The sequence below is a fragment of the Trachurus trachurus genome (genome assembly GCF_905171665.1).
Source record: "Trachurus trachurus genome assembly, chromosome: 9".
Classification (NCBI taxonomy): domain Eukaryota; kingdom Metazoa; phylum Chordata; class Actinopteri; order Carangiformes; family Carangidae; genus Trachurus; species Trachurus trachurus.
Genome location: NC_139895.1, coordinates 21,497,867 through 21,518,280, shown reverse-complemented (window position 1 = coordinate 21,518,280; position 20,414 = coordinate 21,497,867). Strand labels below are relative to the sequence as shown.

Below are 20,414 nucleotides of genomic sequence, written 5' to 3'. Positions count from 1 at the left end.
AGCATCAGGACTAAAACAGAACATCTCGCTGTTTTTTTCTCCTCTTTATCTCGTTCACTCTGCCCCGGTTTGCCGTTTGTCAGTTCTTTGCTGCCATATCTCGCTCCCTTTTAAACGGGAGGTCTACACACTTGAGTTATTAAATCACGTCAGCTACAGAATTTCGTCTCTCCCTTCTTCATGATCTATATGGAGCTACATACTTGAGATATTAAATCAGTGTTATTTATAAAAATCAATTATCCTCCCTTCACTTGCTGTCTTTCAGCCTCTCTTGCTATTTGTTTTCACTTCCCTCCTCTTCCAGCTCTGTCTTTTTTTTTTATCGACTCCCCTGGGACTCGTTCTCTTCAGCTCTTTATCGCCTCTCCTTCTCTCGTCTTATCTTGTCTCGTTGCCTCGCTCTCCAACTCTCTGGAGAGCGAGGCAGATTGTTTCAGTGCATGAGACCAGATAATCACTCTGGAGTCATTATGTCAGCTTTTCTATTCTATTCTTTTTTTCTCTCCTCTCCTTTCCTCTGTCTGCTGAAGCGGTATTGATGTGAAAACATACTTGGACTTTGCAGTTGGACATTGTTCGCTAAAGCCTCAGATTTCTGACAAACTGAGCAACAAAACAAAACACTTTATTTTATTGATAATCTTTTATGAGTGGAGTTTCTTTGTCTGTACATCCTGTGTACAGCTAGACACCTTATTTTCACAGTAGATTGTGCAGTGATCAGCAAACACTTTGAAAATCTTCTACGAATAAGCAAAAGCTCCACAACATTTCATCTTTTGCTATTCACAAAGTATACAGATAAAATCCTGTTGTAGTCTTTGTAAAGTGTCACACAACAGTGTGCAAACTTTACTGTATTGTGCCCACTAATATATTTCTTTGAGTTGCAGTCATTGCTGGTACATGTAAACTTCTCATGGAGTCTCTTCAGACAGATGAGGTCTGCAGGACTTCAGCTAGACTAAACACAAGATTTCAGGGTTTTAAAAAGAGTTGACCAGGGCCAAGCATGTGGGTCCAGCCATCTTGTTCAGATCCAACAATGCTGATTTTGAAATCGGAAAATTCCGTCTGAAAGTGGAGCGAGATTCCTGCCAAGGAATGCCTTGTGCCTTGAAGCAAGCCCATAACATTTGAGAGATTGATGTTACCTGAGAGACATTTATGTCTTTGGTGCATATGTGAGTGTGTGCGTGCGTAAAATAATGTCCATTTCACAGACAAGGAGAAGTGAACTGATGGAGAGAGGAAAAAGAACTCAGTCTACAGCAAAGCTCTTGAAGTCCAACACAATGTGTCATGTCTAGAAGGCTAAACGGACAACACCTGATATAAAGCACTGTTACCGTTAGTAACAGATGATTCATAAGGTGCACGGTGGTCACCTTGCACAGATTATTACTGCAAATATATAATCTAGGCTCACCTATAACAAAATGCAACTCTTTTATGCTGCTTTGTAATGTTCTACGTGTCTTGGTTGATTAAGCATAACAGTACACTAGCCATATCTGTTGCCTGAAGATAGTGTGTGCCTTTGAGTTTGTGTTTATTGTTTGTTTACTTATTAGGATCCCCATTAGCCATTACTTCATTATATGAGCAATGGCTTTTCTTCCTGGGGTCCAGCACATACTATTACAAAGAGTAAAAACATACAGAGTAAAAACAACATGAAAAACAAACTGATGTGTTGACATCACATAAGGCAAAGAAGAAATGTAATCTCCGTATCTTTGCTTTTTTTTTATTGAAGATGCTACAGTTGCTGTTTCCAGCGTAATATGTTTTTCCGAAAAATATTTTTGCAATTTAATTCAACCACTTATTTGATCCCTCCTCAGATTCTGCCATCCCCTGTCTATGTGTGTGTGTTTCAGGTGGAGTGGATACAGCAGCAGGTGGTGAAGAGGAGGATCAAGAGGGATTATAAGCCATCCCCACCCCTTTCTCTGTCAAGCCCCGCCCACAGCAGCCTGGCCCAGAACAACATATTCTATAATGACGCCAAGTGGAGCAGTATGTGGTACATTGTGAGTAGTACACAAACTCCCTCTTCCTGTTCGTGTTTCCAGTGACAAAACTTTCAAGGAAAATGTAGCTTGTTACAGTGTAAAGGAGTCGATGCTGAGTCCAGAGGGTTGTGTGCTGTTATTTGCACATTTATCCAGTTTGTGGGTTAAAGGTCAGGTGAGGCCGTGGTCCTGATTACTGCAGGTTTAGTGCAACTGAGGGATTTATGTGTGTTTTAATAAACAAAGGAGCAAAAAAGCCTAAACATTTCCCCACCCTCCCCTCTTGAGAAGAGACAATTTAGGGTCAAGGTGAGATATTCTGTTTGTATTGGTCTCACAATTGTCCACATAGATAAAAATAGTTGTGTATTCCTGTATTTTGAAATAGTTTCCCGGAGATTGACACACGCACACACACACACGCACACACACAGCTTTCATATTCACCCTGCAGAGATTTGAGGGCTTATCACCAGTGTTTGCAAACACCCTGAGATCATTGCTCCTTTAGTTCTGTATTTGTGTGTGTGTGTGAGTGTGTGCTAGAGTGTGAGTGTGTGTGTGGCTGAGAGTCCTCACCTCTGTCAATTGTTAACTTACTACAGATAAATCTTAATACTTTGACCAGAGGTTTTTAACTTTTTTTCCCCCAGGACAGAACTCTTTGAACTTGGTAACTTCTGCACATGCTCCCAGGTTTAAAAAGAAAATGCTTCTCAGGCTCATTTCTAGTAAAGCTACCTGAGATAGCCTGTGGCTGAATTTAAAATCAATATGGAGACAGAAGCACAGACTTGCCCTTATTTTAAAATAAAGTAACATGATCTACTATCAGTGATTTTAATACTGAAATCACATTGCTGTAGCTACAAATTGTATTACTCACATTTAATTGCTTTATGAGAAGTCGGTGTCCATAGTAAAAAACTCTGATAAGAAATACAGTGAGTGAATTGATTAACTTTAGGATGTTATGTCCCCAAATGTCACATTGCCATTCAAGCAAATAACGGGTTATGGCACACGCACTGTCCTTGAACACAACCATAAATGATGCTGGAATACCGTTATTAAACCTAATCAGGCATGTGATAACACAACAGACACGGGGCAACAAGAACATCATTGTTCTGTGGTTTAGGGTAACGTTTACAATGAAGTGCTCATGGACCTGAGAAGAGAAACTTGCTGAGTCAGGACAGGAATGGGTGTTAAAACCTTTCTTCCCACTGTTCTGATCTTATTTTCGCCTTTGCTTATTTTGACGCATTTAACAATTTATCATTTTGCATGAGCACGGACTCTTTATTTGAATAGTGAAATAGGACATAATGTCTTCAGGTCAAAGTAATTTCTTTCAGTGATAACAATGTTATAGTGATCAAAACCATCTGAATTGTATGTAGACCTCTTCAAATAGTCTTGACTTAAACTTGTTTGAACTTGTTTACGGGAGATTGGGCCTCTGTATGAGAAGCGGTGATGTTTTTTCTTGCTCAAAGTTAAGTGGAAAAATGTCATCATGTGGGTACCACTCATAAACCCTTAAGTACATCTACGTGACCCTGGTGGATTTGCCTCCCAGTTTTTTTCCGTCTCCTTTGTCACCTTCTCCCTCCGTCTCTGCAGCACTGTAACGATGACGTCCATAACTGCCAGTCGGACATGAACATCATGGGGGCGTGGAAGAGAGGCTACACGGGGAAAGACGTCGTGGTGACCATACTAGATGACGGAATCGAGAGGAACCACCCAGACCTCTCGCAGAACTACGTGAGTGTGTATGTATGCGCGTGTAGGGCGGCTATGAATAGCTGTGTCCGTGAGTGTGAGTGTGTGTGTGTGTTTGTGTTATTGTCATCATTGCTGATTAATATACTTGTCATTTGATTCATTCAATTCATGGTGAGATGGAGAAATTGGCCACAGACACGGTGGTCTCATTAATAATCACTTGTTTGACCAACTACCCAAAATCCCTCAAAATATAGCTAGACTATAAGTAATGTAATATAAATAACTTGTACATATCTGTGTGCGCCTGTCACATGCATGACAAGATAACAGTATTGTGATTACACATAATATAAACATTGAGAGAAGGTACTCTGTAAGGTATAAATTCATAGTTGATCAGCTAATCCTGTGTCACTCTTTTACACTTTGAGGGGAAGCTTCCTTAAGTGTGTGGGTGTGCAGGTATGTTGTGAGCACATGTTTATTTTTCTGTGGCTAGCTACATACTTTATTTGCATGCCGAGGTACGTCTACCTCCGACCAAGGCTAGATAGTTAGAGTAAGTTCTTGGCCTGAGGCAGCAGGTAAGGCTATCAATCAACTGTGCAGATAAAACGATTCACACCCTGTTTGGCAGTGCCTGCGCTGCTGTTATTAGCTACTCTTAATGCCTGGATTTGTTTATGCCGAAGGGTGAGCAGTGTGGCAGATTGAGTTAGCTCTGATTGCATTCGATTTACAAAACTGTTGTGAGTGATGCTAATGTGACCAGTTTGATTGGGTTAGAGAAGCTTCTTGGCGTCGTACAAGTCTATTACACACACACACACACACACACACACACACACACACACGCACACACACACGGTTGGTGTTGGACCTGCTTTTTTATAATGAATTTTCTTGTTTACCTGATGCTTCCCCTGATCATTTTGGTGTTTGATGTACTTGTTTTGACCTCCTTGTCTCTTCCAGGACCCTCAAGCAAGCTTTGATGTTAACGGCAATGACATGGATCCCATGCCTCGCTATGATGCAACCAACGAAAACAAGTACGTTTTTTTTATTTTATGGTTTACATTGGGGATCAGGTTAAAACTTATAAATGTTAGTGTTTAGGTGTTTTTCTGATTGATTGATTTCTAGCAGAAGCACTGGGCCTCAACATGTTTGTATTTGCTCAGTTCTGACCTTGTTGTGGGTGCCATGAGTTACATCAGTGCATTTAATTGTGACATTTGTGGGTGGGTTGTGGGTTTTCTGTGTGAAGGAATTGGTGTGTGTGTGTGTGTGTGTGTGTGTGTGTGTGTGTGTGTGTGTGTGTGTGTGTGTGTGTGTGTGTGTGTGTGTGTGTGTGTGTGTGTGTGTGTGTGTGTGTGTGTGTGTGTGTGTGTGTGTGTGTGTGTGTGTGTGTGTGTGTGTGTGTGTGTGTGTGTGTGTGTGTGTGTGTACGCGTGTGTAAGAGGGGAAAAAAAGTAGACAAGCGAGTCCAAGCAGAGTCTTGTGCCAGTTTGGCTTAGTGAGTGATTTTGGTGTGTGTTTGGCTGCAGCAGCCCGAGTGCCTTGGCAGCGGCTCAGTCCCTGCTGGTCATGCATTGTCTTAAAGAGACACGAGGCTTACAGATGCAGCTTAATGAGCTGGGTGGCTTGTAATGCTGAACAGAACAGAACTGTGATTTGCTTTTATATTTACTACGTTTAACACCAAATTCTCCTGTGACATTCATAAACTGGAGCTCATACCATTTTAATGACAACATGGGGGTATATGTGTCTCAGCAGAGCTGAATCAATGTAAAAGGTTTGCGTGAGGTGGGGGGACAAGTTAAAACTGGTCATCATGCCCGAAAGGTGAGAGTGAGATTTCTATGGAATAATGCTGACTGGAGCTACATCCTGGCAGAGGGCAGATTGTTGTCAAACTTTGTGTTGTATAGCAACAAGAATGACATAGTGCTTGCTTGTGGATTTAAATCTACTGTTGTCCGTGTATACAACTGGCTCGAACAGCTACTCTTTGAATTTGAGGAGGGAAATAAAGCAATCATGTCATCACTGCACCGACCTCCCATACAGTTCCCTGTAATGATGACACATTTGGATGAATCAGCATCTACTGCCTTTCCAGTGAAGTTAAAGGGACAACATGACAGATGAAATTGAAAAAAGCAGTGTTTGAGTCAGATGTCCAATTGCTAAATGAAAGTCAAAAGTGAGACGGTGCGTGTTTCTCTACCTGTGTGTGTGTGTGTGTGTGTGTGTGTGTGTGTGTGTTGAACCTTAAATCAATGTTCTCTATAACCTTCCCTTTACTACCACTTACATGAAGTGACTCAAACAAAACAGACATTATTGTTATCTATCTCCATATAGATGTAGGCACTTAAAACTATCATATTAAAACTTGTGGAGGAAATACAGATTCTTTCAAAAGTCGAACTTCTAGACACACACTGAAAACCACATTTTAAGAGAAGATTTAATTTCTCAATGCATTTGCACGATAAAACTTGGTTTTGTGGCTCTGCAGACCAGCAGTGACAACAATACAAACAAGATCCAAAATAAGTACAAATAAACATAAATCTATGAAAACTTTCACAAAGAATTAACGCCTATTTGACAGCCAGTTGAAGCAGGGATAAAATAAGCAGTACCATAAGACAAATCGGATGTAGGTATACCATAGAGACTTGTATGTGAGTTTAAGTGACCTTTAGTTTCAGCAAGTTGAAAAGTCTGTGTTTGCATTCGATCAATTATGGTGTGTGAGAACGTATTATTCCCACTGGCTACATTATCATCTATTGCACAAACGTTATATGGCTCTGGCTGAAACACAAAGGGATCCTTGATGGCTGCGATACAGATGTATAGAAAATGGAAAATACAGACAAACACAAAGAGCGGAAAGACGGCCGGACAGACAATTTTATGGATTAGTGGAGTGAACTGAACTGAGTGAAGGCCGTTGAAGCATTTTAAAGGAGGGAGACAGCAGTTTGGCTCATTAACTGTGATAAAGGGGCCTATCATGGTTTTGCAGCCATAACTTTACACAGTTTCATTCATGTTAGCCTTTCTGTAAACCTGTGAGGTCACTGACTCCATAAAGGATGAAAGGAAGGTTTCCACATTGAGACATAATGTGTCTATATATCCAGTATTTAAATTAGATGTGAATTTAGTGGAAATGGATGAGAGGGATGGTGGTTTTTGATTGATGTTGCCAAGCACGGGGGCTTCCATGTAGACCCCAGCTAAGTGAAGCCTCCACAGCTTTTTCAAACCTTTGATCGTGCTGTTAAATAAATGTTGACCAGAAATCATCAGGTTACTGTGAAATTGATTTTTCACTGTCTGAGTGCTTCCCTGGACTTAAAAACTTCCCCGTGTCTTCCCCCGGGGGTTTAGATAGCTAGATGCTGGGTTACCATGGCAGCGGTCAGAGCTGTTTCCGGGGGGTGTTGGGATGCAGATGTTCTCTGCAGGAGGTGCGCGTGCGTCTGAGTGTGTTTGAAAGTGGTGTTTTTGAGGAGGAGGAGGAGGAAGAGGGCGCAAACATACTTATGTTTGTTTACGCTGGTCACTGACCCGGGCCGATTGTCACCACCGCAGTTACTGGTGGAATGTTACCCTGTTGTGTGTGTGTTTTGTGTGTGTGTGTGTGTGTGTGTGTGTGTGTGTGTGTGTGTGTGTGTGTGTGTGTAGTGCGAGTAGTCTCATGTACGTATCATTGATCCTGGGCACCGTTTCATCCATCATTGTTTTTGTGTGTTAACATTTGTGTGTCCCTGGGGAGCACAGTGCACCTATCCAGACAGGAAACCCCCCCTAAAACTGTAGAAAGTGTTTGTGCTTGCGACATTTGTGACACTCGAAGCCTTGAAACTGTTTTGCTTAGGATTATTTTAACAGGAATGTAGACATCTGTAAAGATGTGTGTTTACGTGTCCTTGTTTTCCACTTCAAGTTATCTGGGAGCTTGTGTGCTCTGCTGCCTGTGTGTACATTTGCCTGTGTTAACCTTGTCCATGACATGCTCTCACCCAGGTTGTGTGTGTGTGTGTGTGTGTGTGTTTGTGTTTGGATCTGTGTAATAAGCTGTTGATTCCCATTTCTTTTCCTCAGGCATGGGACACGGTGTGCGGGCGAAGTTGCTGCAGCCGCAAACAACTCCCACTGCATTGTGGGAATTGCCTACAATGCTAGAATAGGAGGTGAGTGACTGGCTATAATGGTCAGTAGGCTGTTGAGTTAACTGGTGTCACGACCGTGGTTCTCAACTTGATTTGTTAAGCCTGTGCGCCTTCACATCAAAGGCAGCGTTTGGCGTCACATGCTTCTATTTCTGAAATGGACCAATCGCAGGTCACGTATTTCAGCCAAGAGGAGCAGGTTGTTTTAATGGAGAGCTATGAGGAATACAAAAACGCGATCACAGCCAAAAGCCATACTGTTGCCCCAAATATGGCAATCTATCAACAGTCCTTGACATGTTTCAGTTTACTCAGCAGAGCTACATTATGCCTTGTGTTATAAGTACGTGCACATCAGTGTATCAGGCTTGACAATCACTAATGCCTGACGTCTTAAAGGATGCTGAGAACTACCATGGTACCTGGTGTTAACGCTTATTTCAACCCTAACTCAAACAAACTCTGTTCATTGGTTGATCACAACAATGTTGTGTTTAACATCGTCACATGTGATAGTAGCTTTACTTATACAGATCTCATCCTTACTTGAGAGTAGACAATCCAGACTGTGTTATAGACTGTATATTAAAAAGAAATAACACATTTTTTGTGAACCCTAAATCCTAAATACTTCCTTAAATAGTTCCCAATCAATCACCTGATTAATGATTTAATCCGTTTTTTTGTTTTTTGTTTTTAATTGTGGTAATTGCGACAAGAAATCAAGCAGCTTTCAAGCTGTAGCTGCTGATGAAACTTTTACAAACTTTTAGACATGCACTAAGTCAACTTGTTTTTTTTAACGCATGTATTACCTCTGTGTTGTTGACTAGGTGTGCGAATGCTGGATGGTGATGTAACAGACATGGTGGAGGCGAAGTCCCTGAGCCTCCAGCCGCAGCACATCGACATCTACAGTGCCAGTTGGGGACCTGATGATGATGGAAAGACGGTGGATGGACCAGCGTCTCTGGCCAGGCAGGCTTTCGAGAATGGCATCCGCATGGTGAGCACATGCACACGTTGCAACTACACACACGCATTTACATACAGATACATGCACAAACAAAAAGTGCTTTACTGTTCAGCCAGGACTTTGACATTGGTATTCATATGGTTGGACAAGGTATAAACACACACAAACACACAGGCAAAGCAGATGTGTGTGTTTCATGCTTATATACTCATAACCTAAACCCCTCTGTGTCCGTCGTTACCTGTGAAAGTCCTCCAGACATTACAGATACCCCCCCCCCCCCGACACACACACACACCCGGTCTATTAGCATATATTTATTTACATATTCATAGCTTATTTTGCATAATGACAAGCTGGCGCTGTGTTGTTGGCCGAGTGGAGTGGAAAAGCTATAACAGAGGTTAACAGGGGTGAAGTCATTTACTGGTCACAACACACACACACAAACACACACACACACACACACACACGCACACATGCACACACACTCATCTAAACATTCACAAAGTTATTCACAAAGTTTGCTACAACTGGTTTCCTGCCATTTGGTTAAGCAGATGTAGACCTTGAAGGAGGGGAGAGCGAGGGCTTCTGAGGGAGTCAGTGGTGGTGGTGGTATGGCCTGCTACAAAAAAGAGAACAGGGAGAAGAGAGAAAAGAAGGGACTGACAGGTTGGTAGTGTGAGTAGAAGAGAGTCCCCACTGCTCCTGACAGGGCTGGCCTTTTAAGATGACAGAGGTGAGGGGGATATCTGTCCAGCTGGTACGAGCTGGTCATGTGTATGTGCTTGCATATCCTCCTCACGCTCCTCTGTGTGTGTGTGAGTGTTTGTGAAGCTGAGTGGGGATGGCATGCTTGTGAGTGTAACATGTACCTATGTGACACTCTGAAGAGACAGTTTATCACAAAGAGCTGAGGTGTTAGAGACACCACTGACAGCTGTGGCGAAGGTTGCACTCTGGCTTGTGTTGCCGTGTGTGTGAAATAGTCAGACAGGATTTTTCTTATGCGTTTCTCATGTTTCCCATGTTTCCCTTGTGTTTCGCAATATATGAAAGGAGATAAATGATGTGTCTTTAAAGCAGAAGTAAGCGGAATGTTTGTGTTAATATAAGTCTTAAATAGTTATATCTTCCGACAGCAATCAATCAGTACGTTTACATGACACTTGAAAAAAACGAATTATTGCCTTTATCCGTCTATAACTGGACAACTGAAGTGCATGTAGAGAGAGAGAGAGGAAGCCCGTATGCTATTCTCAGCGTGAATCCGGCCCAGACTGGCGCGTCTGGTCGGGAACTGCAGTTGAGAATTTATTAGCTTACTAAGTTGTTTATATTCAGTTTTTTACGAGGTGACAGAAAAGTCAACAGGACTGCGGGGCGTATTAACCCGCTGAAACAACAGGTGACGGCGCATGAGGGGGCGGACCCCGTCAGTTATTCAATTTTCTCAGTTGCATGTATATTGAGACAAGGACAGAAGTCCGACTTGACGCCAAAATCGAATTTTGAGCATAGCTCGATTAAGCTCTGCATGTAAACGTACTGACTTACATAGAGTGTTTGGTCTGAAACACGGGTCTGTCAGTCACTCTGCTCTGCTGTAAGCCGAGGAGAAAACTTTCCTTGTATCCTACAACCTTTATCCAATGAGGAGAGAGAACGGCATAAAGGGGCGGTCCTCTCTGTGTGTGCAGCCAAGGGATGCGCGTGAATGTGGTGACGTAGGGACGAGGGCGGGGACTGCTAACTCCATCGGCTGACAAGAAGTTAGCCAAAACGACCGGATCGCTTACTTCTGCTTTAAATTTCTTATGTACATTTACAGGTTGTCAATAACAGTCACATCCATCATAATATTTCTTTAAACTCTATTTTAGATGTAATTCTTCTCTAATGTTTGTGTTCTGGTGAGATTCACTTTACTTTTTAAAGTATAATAGAGAAAATATTCACATTTAAGTGGAGAAGATCAGTGAATGTTTGGCATTTTGCCAGATGAATGACCAACACTGAATCAATCACTTTGATATAGATTAATTCTCTGACAGTTGATAAATTCATTAATCCCACTCTCTCCTTTGTGACTCCACTCACTCTGTCCTCCTTTTTCTTTATGTCCTTTCTTTTGCTAACTGCTCTTCAAAGCACTCTCCATCACTCTCATCTGTCAACGTTTGCTCCTCTCTGATCCTTCTCTCACTCAGAGGGGCTCCACTTGCTTATCGCTGCCTGACAGAGGCCCCCTTTTGAAGAACTGCAAACTATCTTTTATTCCCGTATATCTGTGTGTGTGTGCGCGCGTGCATGCGCGTGCGCTTGCATGTGTGTCAGTCAACTTGTCAGATATATTTTTTGCTGACTCCTGGCTGAACTTTGCCTTCCTAACTCGGTCGATCATCACCAGCACAGTGACTCCCCCTGTCTCTGCAGGGCTCAGGTTTTAGATCATTTTCAGCTTTTGCCAATTCTTGAAATACAACGTCAAACGGCATTTGGACTTGTATGTTTCCAATGAAAGTTAATTGAGACTTAATACTGTATTAACTGTCTTTATTCACACGTTGAGTCATGAAAACTCACTCTGAGCTGGCCGCAGCCTCACCATTAGCGAGAGCTTCCAAATACATCTGGAGTGAAACTTTCTTTTAGTACTGCGTAACCTCTTCTGGAAACCCTAGATTTGAATATTAAACAGCTGCCTGGCTGCACATGTAATGAGACTAAGTTATAACAAACATCCATATGTGTGCAGTGTCTAGCCAAACCTCGATGAAATGCAAGACATGCACATGAAAAGTTTACTAAAGCTCTTTAAAGTCTTATTTGCTCTTAAAAGTACACCAAATATGTTTGCTTCATGTATATGTTGTTTAAAACATTTCTTTGTTGTCTTTATTTGTCATACTTGTGGCTTCTTTTCATGAATTTGCGCAATTAGGTTAAGTCTAAAGCTGACTGTGTGTGGTCCTTTTTCATGTTTTTCTTTCATTCTTCAAATATTGATGATACAATAGAGTTAAAAAAAAATGAAGTCATAAAAAGACTGCACAAAACACCACCACTGATATTTATAGAGCTGATACAGAATAGTGAAACAAAAGGGAGCGTAGTAAACAGAAAATACCAACTACCAAAGATGCAACAAAATTAAAATGTGGAATGAATTAAGCACCAAGAATCAATGATTGCTGCTTATTATGTAAGCATTGTAAGTGTTACAGTGTTAAAAATACATTTTGCCCATGTAACTCTTTAATCCTAGAGGAGTAACATCAGTAAAGTTGCCTCTAGTTGCATAAATATGACTCCCATGCTGTAATATCTCCCGTGAGAATAAATAGTTTGTGAACTTACTAGTTGAAAGTGACTTCATTTGAATTCTCCATACTGTAAAAAAGACTCTGAAAATACACTGGATGTGTTCCAGGAAAAAGTTTGGATAGATTTTGGATTGTCTGCACATGCAGCCTTTTTGGATTTTTTTTTTTTAAACTGGCTTACTACTAATTAATAAGAAAGTATTTATTTGGTTGCAGAAATAGACCAAGCCTGATGTCACATAGTAAATGAACTTCTCCGTTTTTTGTAGTGATGTCAGGAGGAGCAGAAATTCACCTCACACAGTCCAACAAGGCAAAAAAAAAAAAAAAAAACCTCAATAACTCAGCATGGCACTCAGCAATGGGCAACGGTTCAAAGGAAAAACCTCCACTATATTTTGGCCAGTTAAAACATTATGATTACTAGACTTGGATCAAATCGTATCAGATCCGTTGCCAGGACTTACACTGTCTGGCTGCCTACTGATTTTTTTTTTTTTTGGAACATTTTTTGTTGCTGTTATTGATCTTTCATTCTTGGGGCACTCGAAGCAGAACCTCATGGTAGTGTCCATCAGACTCACTGTCTAATTGCCTCTATAACCTCAAACAAATCTTCCAGCTCTTAATGTATCCTCTCTGCTTCTTGTCATGTCAGGGGAGGAAAGGCCGTGGCTCCATCTTTGTGTGGGCTTCAGGCAACGGTGGGCGCAGCAGAGACCACTGCTCCTGTGACGGCTACACCAACTCCATCTACACCATCTCCATCTCCAGCACAGCGGAGAGCGGGAGGAAGCCCTGGTACCTGGAGGAATGCTCGTCCACGCTGACCACCACCTACAGCAGCGGAGAGAACTACGACCGAAAGATTGTAAGGACTGGTGTGTGTGGTGGATTCTGGTATGTCAGTATTCTAATCCCATAATTCTGGCCTAATTTTATGGCAGAAATGGAGGGCTTTTTGTGTTCCTCAGTGTCTCTGCAAATCCAAGTTGATCCTAACCGAATTCTGGACAAGATTTTTAATTCATCGTTCATTTACACTGAAACATCTTCCTCGTTTTGAATTGGAACTTGAACTTTCCATAAAGAATATACAATTACATTCAAGAATACTGCATGATGATACAACATGCCATTAACTGCGCTGTGTATGTGTGTGCACGCGCACAATGTGCATGCACTTGTGGGCCCAGTTTTGTGACCTGGATCGACCCACTGCGATGGACAGTGACAGTTGGCCGCTGTCGGCTAGCTTGTCTGGCAGTATTTTGCTACATTCCTTGTACCGTTGCTACAGACAGAGACACACACACACACAAGCACACGTGCATTCTTTGTGGTTCCTGTCTGACTTTGTACACACAGCAGAACGTCACACATCTGAAAGTAAGTCTAATATATTGGAGGACATACTGTCCTGTCTACTCGAATGCTATTGGACTACTACCTTCTTACTGAACCATTTCAGATTCTTTGTATGTAGTGTGTGTGTGTGTGTGTGTGTGTGTGTGTGTGTGTGTGTGTGTGTGTGTGTCTGTGTGTGTGTGTCTGTGTCTGTGTGTCTGTGTGTCTTCAGGTAGTCCCTCAAACCCTTCAGCCCTGGAAAGGTCCTTTGATGAGGGCTCAGACTGGAACTTAGTTAAGCTTCTGTTGGCTGACGAACTGTCAAGCTGTTTGACTAGTTGGCCGTCTAAAGTCCATACAATCAAAGCAAACATACAGCCCTTTAAAAATACCCTTTACTACCTCTTACTGCCTCTCACTCTTCGTCCTTTGTTTCTCCTTGTCCATTGATTCCTCGGGAGAAAAGGAGTTTTGGGGAAACTGGTGGTTTTTGCACTAGTGTGTGAGTCTCTGTGTGTGTTGTTATCTCTAACGAGGCAGTGTATCAAAGCTGGAATGTGAGCTTCAGGTGTGTCTAAATCCTTCCTGATCCCCATGACTTCAATCTCTCTTTGTCTGTTTCTCTCTCTCCCTCTTCTCCTGCCATCATCATTACATTCTGCTCCTCCTCTCCCTCCACTTCCTCTGTAACGCTCTTCTCTTCTCCTTCATCCATTTACTTATGGCTTCCTTATTTGTGAAACCTTTCCCTTTTCATCTTTGACTTTGACTCCTGTCCTGCATCATTCCCTCCTCTTTCCTCTTACGTCTCACTTATTTCTTTCTTATTTTGTCTTCATCCCTCTTTCATCCCATTCTGACTTTCTCATCTTCTCCTCTGTCTGCAGATCACAACAGACCTGAGACATCGGTGTACAGACAGTCACACGGGGACATCGGCCTCGGCTCCTATGGCTGCTGCCATTGTTGCTCTGGCCCTGGAGGCGAAGTAAGATCCATTTAACCTCATCGCTACACTTCATCTTCTTGCCTCTCGCTCACCTTTTAATGCTGTCTTGTCCTCTGGCTCCATTGATCTATATAAGGGGAACACGTGAAGCTTCTCCCACAAATGCATCATTGTCATGTTAGTGGTGGAGATGCATTTAACTACTTGGAAAAGCTCTTTGATTTAATCGGTTAATCCCATCCCAGGTGCGTGCAGAGACACGTTGATGGTGTACAGAGGTGCATCAGGTTTCAGGGTGTGTCTGAGCTATAGGGTACGGTAGCTGGAGTATACAGTACATAAACACTCACGCAAGAGCACATACCAGCATATCATCTGGATGAAGGAATGGAGAACATAATGATTAACGCAATGTAATGTTAGTTTTTTTTTTTAATGTTTATTATTTCATTTGGTCGATTAAAAAAAGAAGAGACTGACAAAATGCATAGATTGGTCAGGCTGAAGCAATAGCTTATTGTGTCTACCCTTTGAACATAAGATTTCCATTTACATAGTGAAAATAAAGAGTATTAAAGGGAAGGCAAGGCAAGGCAATTTTATTTGTATAGCCCGTTTTTACAAACAGTTTGTCTCAAAGGGCTTAAAGACAAGCAACCAACTAACAACAAAACATAGTGAAAATAAAGAGCATTAAAATAAAAGCAAACAAACAATAGACGAACAAACAAAGGCAAGGCAATTTTATTTCTATAGCCCGTTTTTACAAACAGTTTATCTCAAAGGGCTTCAATGTAAATAATGTAATGTAAATGTAATACATTATACACCTGCTTCCTCTCAGTTCAGTGTTTCAACACTTAAATACAATTAACCTGCCTCTGTGTAGTGATACAGTCAATTATTGCTTTGTATCTGCTGCAGCTTAGTACCGGCAGCAGAGATGCCTTGTGTTAAACGTCTTGGATCTCCTGTTGGTCCTAACAAAGCAGGTTTGACTGTGTTTTCATTGCTATATGTGGGATCAGGTGATGAAGTTAGAAAGCCCATTGAAAGCGGTTATCAGCTGATGATGCTCACCGCTTTTTTCTTGCCCCCCAGTACAACAATAACAGTGACTTTGATATCCAGCACTGGGAAATGTCTGAGTGAGTTTTCAGTGTGTTGGGCACATTTTAAAGTAGAGGTGCACGGTGCTGAGTCCTTTTTTTTTTTTTCTGTAAACAATAAGATTAAGTACAGGGGTGTTCTACTTTGATAGTCCAGTTACGGTACCTGCCTGCCTATGGATTTCCATCACTCTTTTTCAGTGGTGTGAACTGTGCTTGACATTTAACAAGATTAAACTCTCCATTGAGAAGTCACAACCATGTGTAGCTGCGGTGGTGTGTATACATACTGTCTTGCCTATGTGACAGTGTGTTGTTATGTCAAATAAGTTGGCACAGTGAGCCAGTCCCTTGTGATCCATTATGAATGCACTGGCACAAATATCACAATATCGCAGTCTTGGGATCCTCGGGCAAGAGAGAGCGTTTCTCTGCTTTATGGCAGATATTTGAACTCTGAGCTCTTCTGCTTTGTGGCGGTTCAGCCTTCTGTCCGTTTATGACCATTTTCAAATTTGAATGATCACATGTGTTCATGCTGCGGTATGTGTGTGTGTGTGTGTAAAGTATATTAAGCACACTTTGGTACACCATGTTCCATCTCAGCTATATAAAACTGCAGACTCCCCACGATGTAGGAAGTAGATGTAGAATATGAATTCTACACACATACTGTAGCAGATGGTTTTCTGAAAACACACTGCTCGATATAATTGTAATAGTGGGCAAAGTATTAGCATATTGTTGTATACTGATTCACACTCTTGTGCATCTGCAAATATGTGCAGAACTGTAGGTTTTACTTGATTTTAAAATCTCTGCAATAAGCAGAAGTACACACAGACTTTTTTCTTGGCCAGATGCTTTTATGTCAAACCAGAAGGGAGTGGAGTGCCAATATGACAGGAGGATGAGACAGATACTAAAAGAAAGTATTTTCAGTTGGTCTCTCTTGTCTGTATGCCTTCTGTGCATTGCAGTAGCTTTTGTGTAAGTCACAGCAAATGCATGTCCACTCTTCTTTAAAACCTGTTGAGGTGCTTAATTTGTGATGAATTAATGAATCAGAAAGAGTGCAGAGCAGGTGCAGAGACTCTGAATTGGGCTTTACCTCATCATCACATGTTGAGCAGCTCAGTTAGCTGAGGTCACTTCATTTAACCTGGATAATCCAATCCAAATCCTCCCAGTAGAAAATATTCTCGGTTTCCAGGCAGTGCTGGGCACATAAGCCTGTTTCCTCAACAAGATTATCACACACTGCTTCTTGCCTGCCTGCTTGCTTTCTTCTCTTCTGCTGGCTTCCTCTCTGTCGTGCTTGCTGTGCCTCCACCACTGTCACGACGGTCTTTTTTTTTCCTCCTCCAAGGAAAACGTTCTTTATTTCTTTCTTTTCTTCTTTTGTTTCCGTTCATTCAGCTTCTCACATGGACATGCATGCACACGCAGAGGAAGAGAAGGGGAAACAATTTAGACAAACTGTGCAGTGCTGACGGTATCTGCTCTTATCTGGTGAATGAAAGCGAGCAAACTTTCTGTGATAAACATGTCAAGATGCCATTACCCTAGACTTCACTAAACTTGTGAGGTCCCTTCCCTTGATATGAGATTGGTTTGGAACATGTTACTACAGAAAAGCACCCCGTGGTCTGTTCTCTGTAGATTTGCCAAGTTTAAGATGCTTAAAGTCAGCCCATGATTTATATCTTTATGAGATGGAGTCTAGCACGGCAAGGAGCAACATTTTAGGGCTTCACAAACTTTTATTTCTTTCCTCTCTCCCTTTGTCCTTGGAAGTGAAGAAATGGAAAAGTGAGTGAACATGGAGACGGCTGACTTCAGTGAGGAAATTAGGAGGGATAAGCAAGAAATGAGCGAAGATAACCCACCATACGAACCTCGTCTACTGGGAGGTTTCAAGAGACCAAAGCAGGGACAGATGGGCGAGAAGAAATCTTCATTTCTCCTCCATTCATCTGTTTTAGAATTTATGCTGGGGTGGCAGATTTTAGCGTGAAAAATACAGATTATAGTGTGGATAATTTTCCATCACTGGACTAAACCAAGATCAGATTGATATAGACTGTTGAAACATTCCCTTTTGCATCTTCATTTTCATCCTTCGCTCCCCTGTTTCTGCTGTCTCCCTACAGATGAACTGTGTGTGGCTTTATCCGTAATTACACTTGAGAGCAAAACACAGAGAAACCTATATTAGACACTCTGATTTGCTGCTGGTTTTCCCCAGTATGTGAGCTACTCCATTAATTAGTATTGGCTTGTTTATGGGAAGGCTGTCATGGCCTAGATAACGATGCCAAAGTCACTTTTAATTAATGACCATAAAACATTTATGGAACCATAATTACTGAGTGAAAGCTAAGCCTATTAATATTGATCTAAAGATTAATTATTCTGACTTTTCATAGCTCTTTTTTGTGGTGCCATCCTTATATTTTGTCCTTATATTTCGTAGCTTTCTCCTTGATCTTTTATTTTCAGCTAGAGTATTTTTTTCCACTGGATTTTAGAAATGTGGGCTCAATTAGGCCATTAGTGAGTTTTGAACATATGTAACAGCAATGTTCTTCTTAGCTACCGCTGTTCTGTGGGCATCGTGGGGATGTGATATTTTTGGGTTAAGCACAAGGAGGGCTTACTATAAAAAGATGAAATCTTCCAATCAAACACTTCCCTTTTCAGTTTGCCTAGAATAAAACACTGATAAGTGCAAAATGTTTGGCTAAACAGTCCATTAATCCAGTTTGATTACTCTTCTTTAAAACCCAATAAGGAATGATGGACAGCCAGTGTAAAAAGTTAACTCCCCCCCCCCAGCTTCTTAGTGCGAGTGATTACCAGCCCCCTTTTTACATTTTCCAGGGATTCTCTGCAGGATTGAAACACTGACCATGACTGACTCATGACCAGCAGAGAAGGTCTACAAGATGAGTTGGCACATAATGTCTTGACTTGTATAAAGTAGTACTCTCCTAAGTATTTAGGTTAACAAATAAAACACCACCCAACAACACCAAACCTCCTAAATGCTGCTGGCTGCATACATCTATGCTCAGCATCCACACTTTGGTCTCTCCCAGTCGCACACTGACTAACACACGTGGTATAACATGTCATATTTACATGTCTTTATCTAATGATTATTAATGTTAACAAGGACCTCTCAACATTTACAACCATAAACAAGAAAATGTGACATTTCTTTTATTCTTATTCTTTACTTTTAAAACACAAGCTATAAAACAAATCACATAGAACAATAGTCTACACAACAGACAAGATAAAAACACAAACAAAACATAATTGTCAGAAGAACATTCACAGAATAATGTGAATGTGTGAAGGTGGCTTTTGACTGTTATCTGTAAAAGATGTCTCAGCGCCTTGCGTCATACTGGCAGCTCAACAGGGAAAGGCACAGTGTGTTCAGGTCAAAGTCATTTTGCTGCTTGACACTCCTCTTCCACCATACCAGTGTATATTGAATTAAAATATAAAAATATGAATACTGGGCTGCAAAGCTTAAATATTAGTTTTAGGCTGACTGATACTGAGGAGTACTGGATTCTGGAGGTCTCAGATGGCGAGGGAGTGACACGAGGGGCGGGAGAGGAGCATCTGGCCAGCATATGAGATGGAAGGGAATCCCAGGAAACTTGGTGACCCACTTCTTCCTGGTTTTTCCCTTTTTAATGTAGCGTTTGGACATCAAAGGAGTCGGGACACATGGCTGCCATCTCATAATGGATCTCACGTGAGATCTGAGAAACGAGGGACAGATGAACTGGCATCTATGCCCGCCATCTATGGCACTCTTTCATTTTCTCTCTCAGTAATCTTCCACCTACTGTATATTTCCTTTACCTAGTTTTACATTTCATCCTTGTGCTTGCTTCTCATGCTTTCTTTTTCAACCTCCCTCCCCCTTTATCTGAACCTTTTGTATATTGACCTTTTAACCACTTGTTTTCTTGTTTTTTATGCCATGCACTTAATTGCTGTACTTCACTTATTTATTTTATGCTCAGTTATGTCTTCCTGTTGTTGTTGTTGTTATTATTATTATTATTATTATTATTATTATTATTATTATTATTATTATTATTATTTGTACACAACAACAAATGAATTAATGTTTTGTTTGTGTGTTTTCTTCTGCTAGTCCTCTTCTAACATGGAGAGATGTACAGCACATTATCGTGAAGACCTCTAGAGCTGGGCATCTCAGCGCCCCTGACTGGAAGACCAATGCTGCTGGCTACAATGGTACACACACACACACACGCGCGCAAACACAGAACAGACACATACACAGACACAGACAGAATTGATTGAATTGCATCATTGTGTACCAATTTTTTACCCTACCCCTTATTTAACATATTTTAACATGACACAATTTAATCTGATAATACTACATTAAATCTTCTTTTCAATCCACCAGCAAATCACTAAAATAAACAATCAAGAGAAAAAAAATACGCCTAAAATTAAAGCTTCCCAAAGCATCTCACGCCTGAGGTCTTTTGCCTGATAGAACCTGTCCCAAGCAATGAATAAAATAAAAACTAAATCTCTGTTTTTACAACTTGACACCAATTTGAATGGAGGGCCATAATGTAAATGCTGCTGTGGTTTCAGCTCATTAACGCACGTCGGTGTAGCAACCATTGCATTTGCTGTTTATGCTGGGATATAGTGTTTTTAAAAGTAAAATACAAAACAT

At 41.3% G+C, this 20,414-nt stretch overlaps 1 protein-coding gene across 2 annotated transcripts in view; it reads left to right on the top strand.

Moving 5' to 3' along the window:
- The window catches only part of pcsk5b (proprotein convertase subtilisin/kexin type 5b), a 54,457-nt gene that overhangs the window by 12,758 nt on the left and 21,285 nt on the right, over positions 1–20,414 (top strand). For both annotated transcript variants that reach the window (XM_083978730.1, XM_083978729.1), the window contains exons 3-10: positions 1,887–2,039; positions 3,651–3,794; positions 4,734–4,810; positions 7,890–7,978; positions 8,791–8,963; positions 12,921–13,133; positions 14,497–14,597; positions 19,851–19,954. In XM_083978730.1, the coding sequence (XP_083834856.1) occupies positions 1,887–2,039; positions 3,651–3,794; positions 4,734–4,810; positions 7,890–7,978; positions 8,791–8,963; positions 12,921–13,133; positions 14,497–14,597; positions 19,851–19,954 (1,054 nt within the window). The remainder of the gene's footprint in view (positions 1–1,886; positions 2,040–3,650; positions 3,795–4,733; positions 4,811–7,889; positions 7,979–8,790; positions 8,964–12,920; positions 13,134–14,496; positions 14,598–19,850; positions 19,955–20,414) is intronic.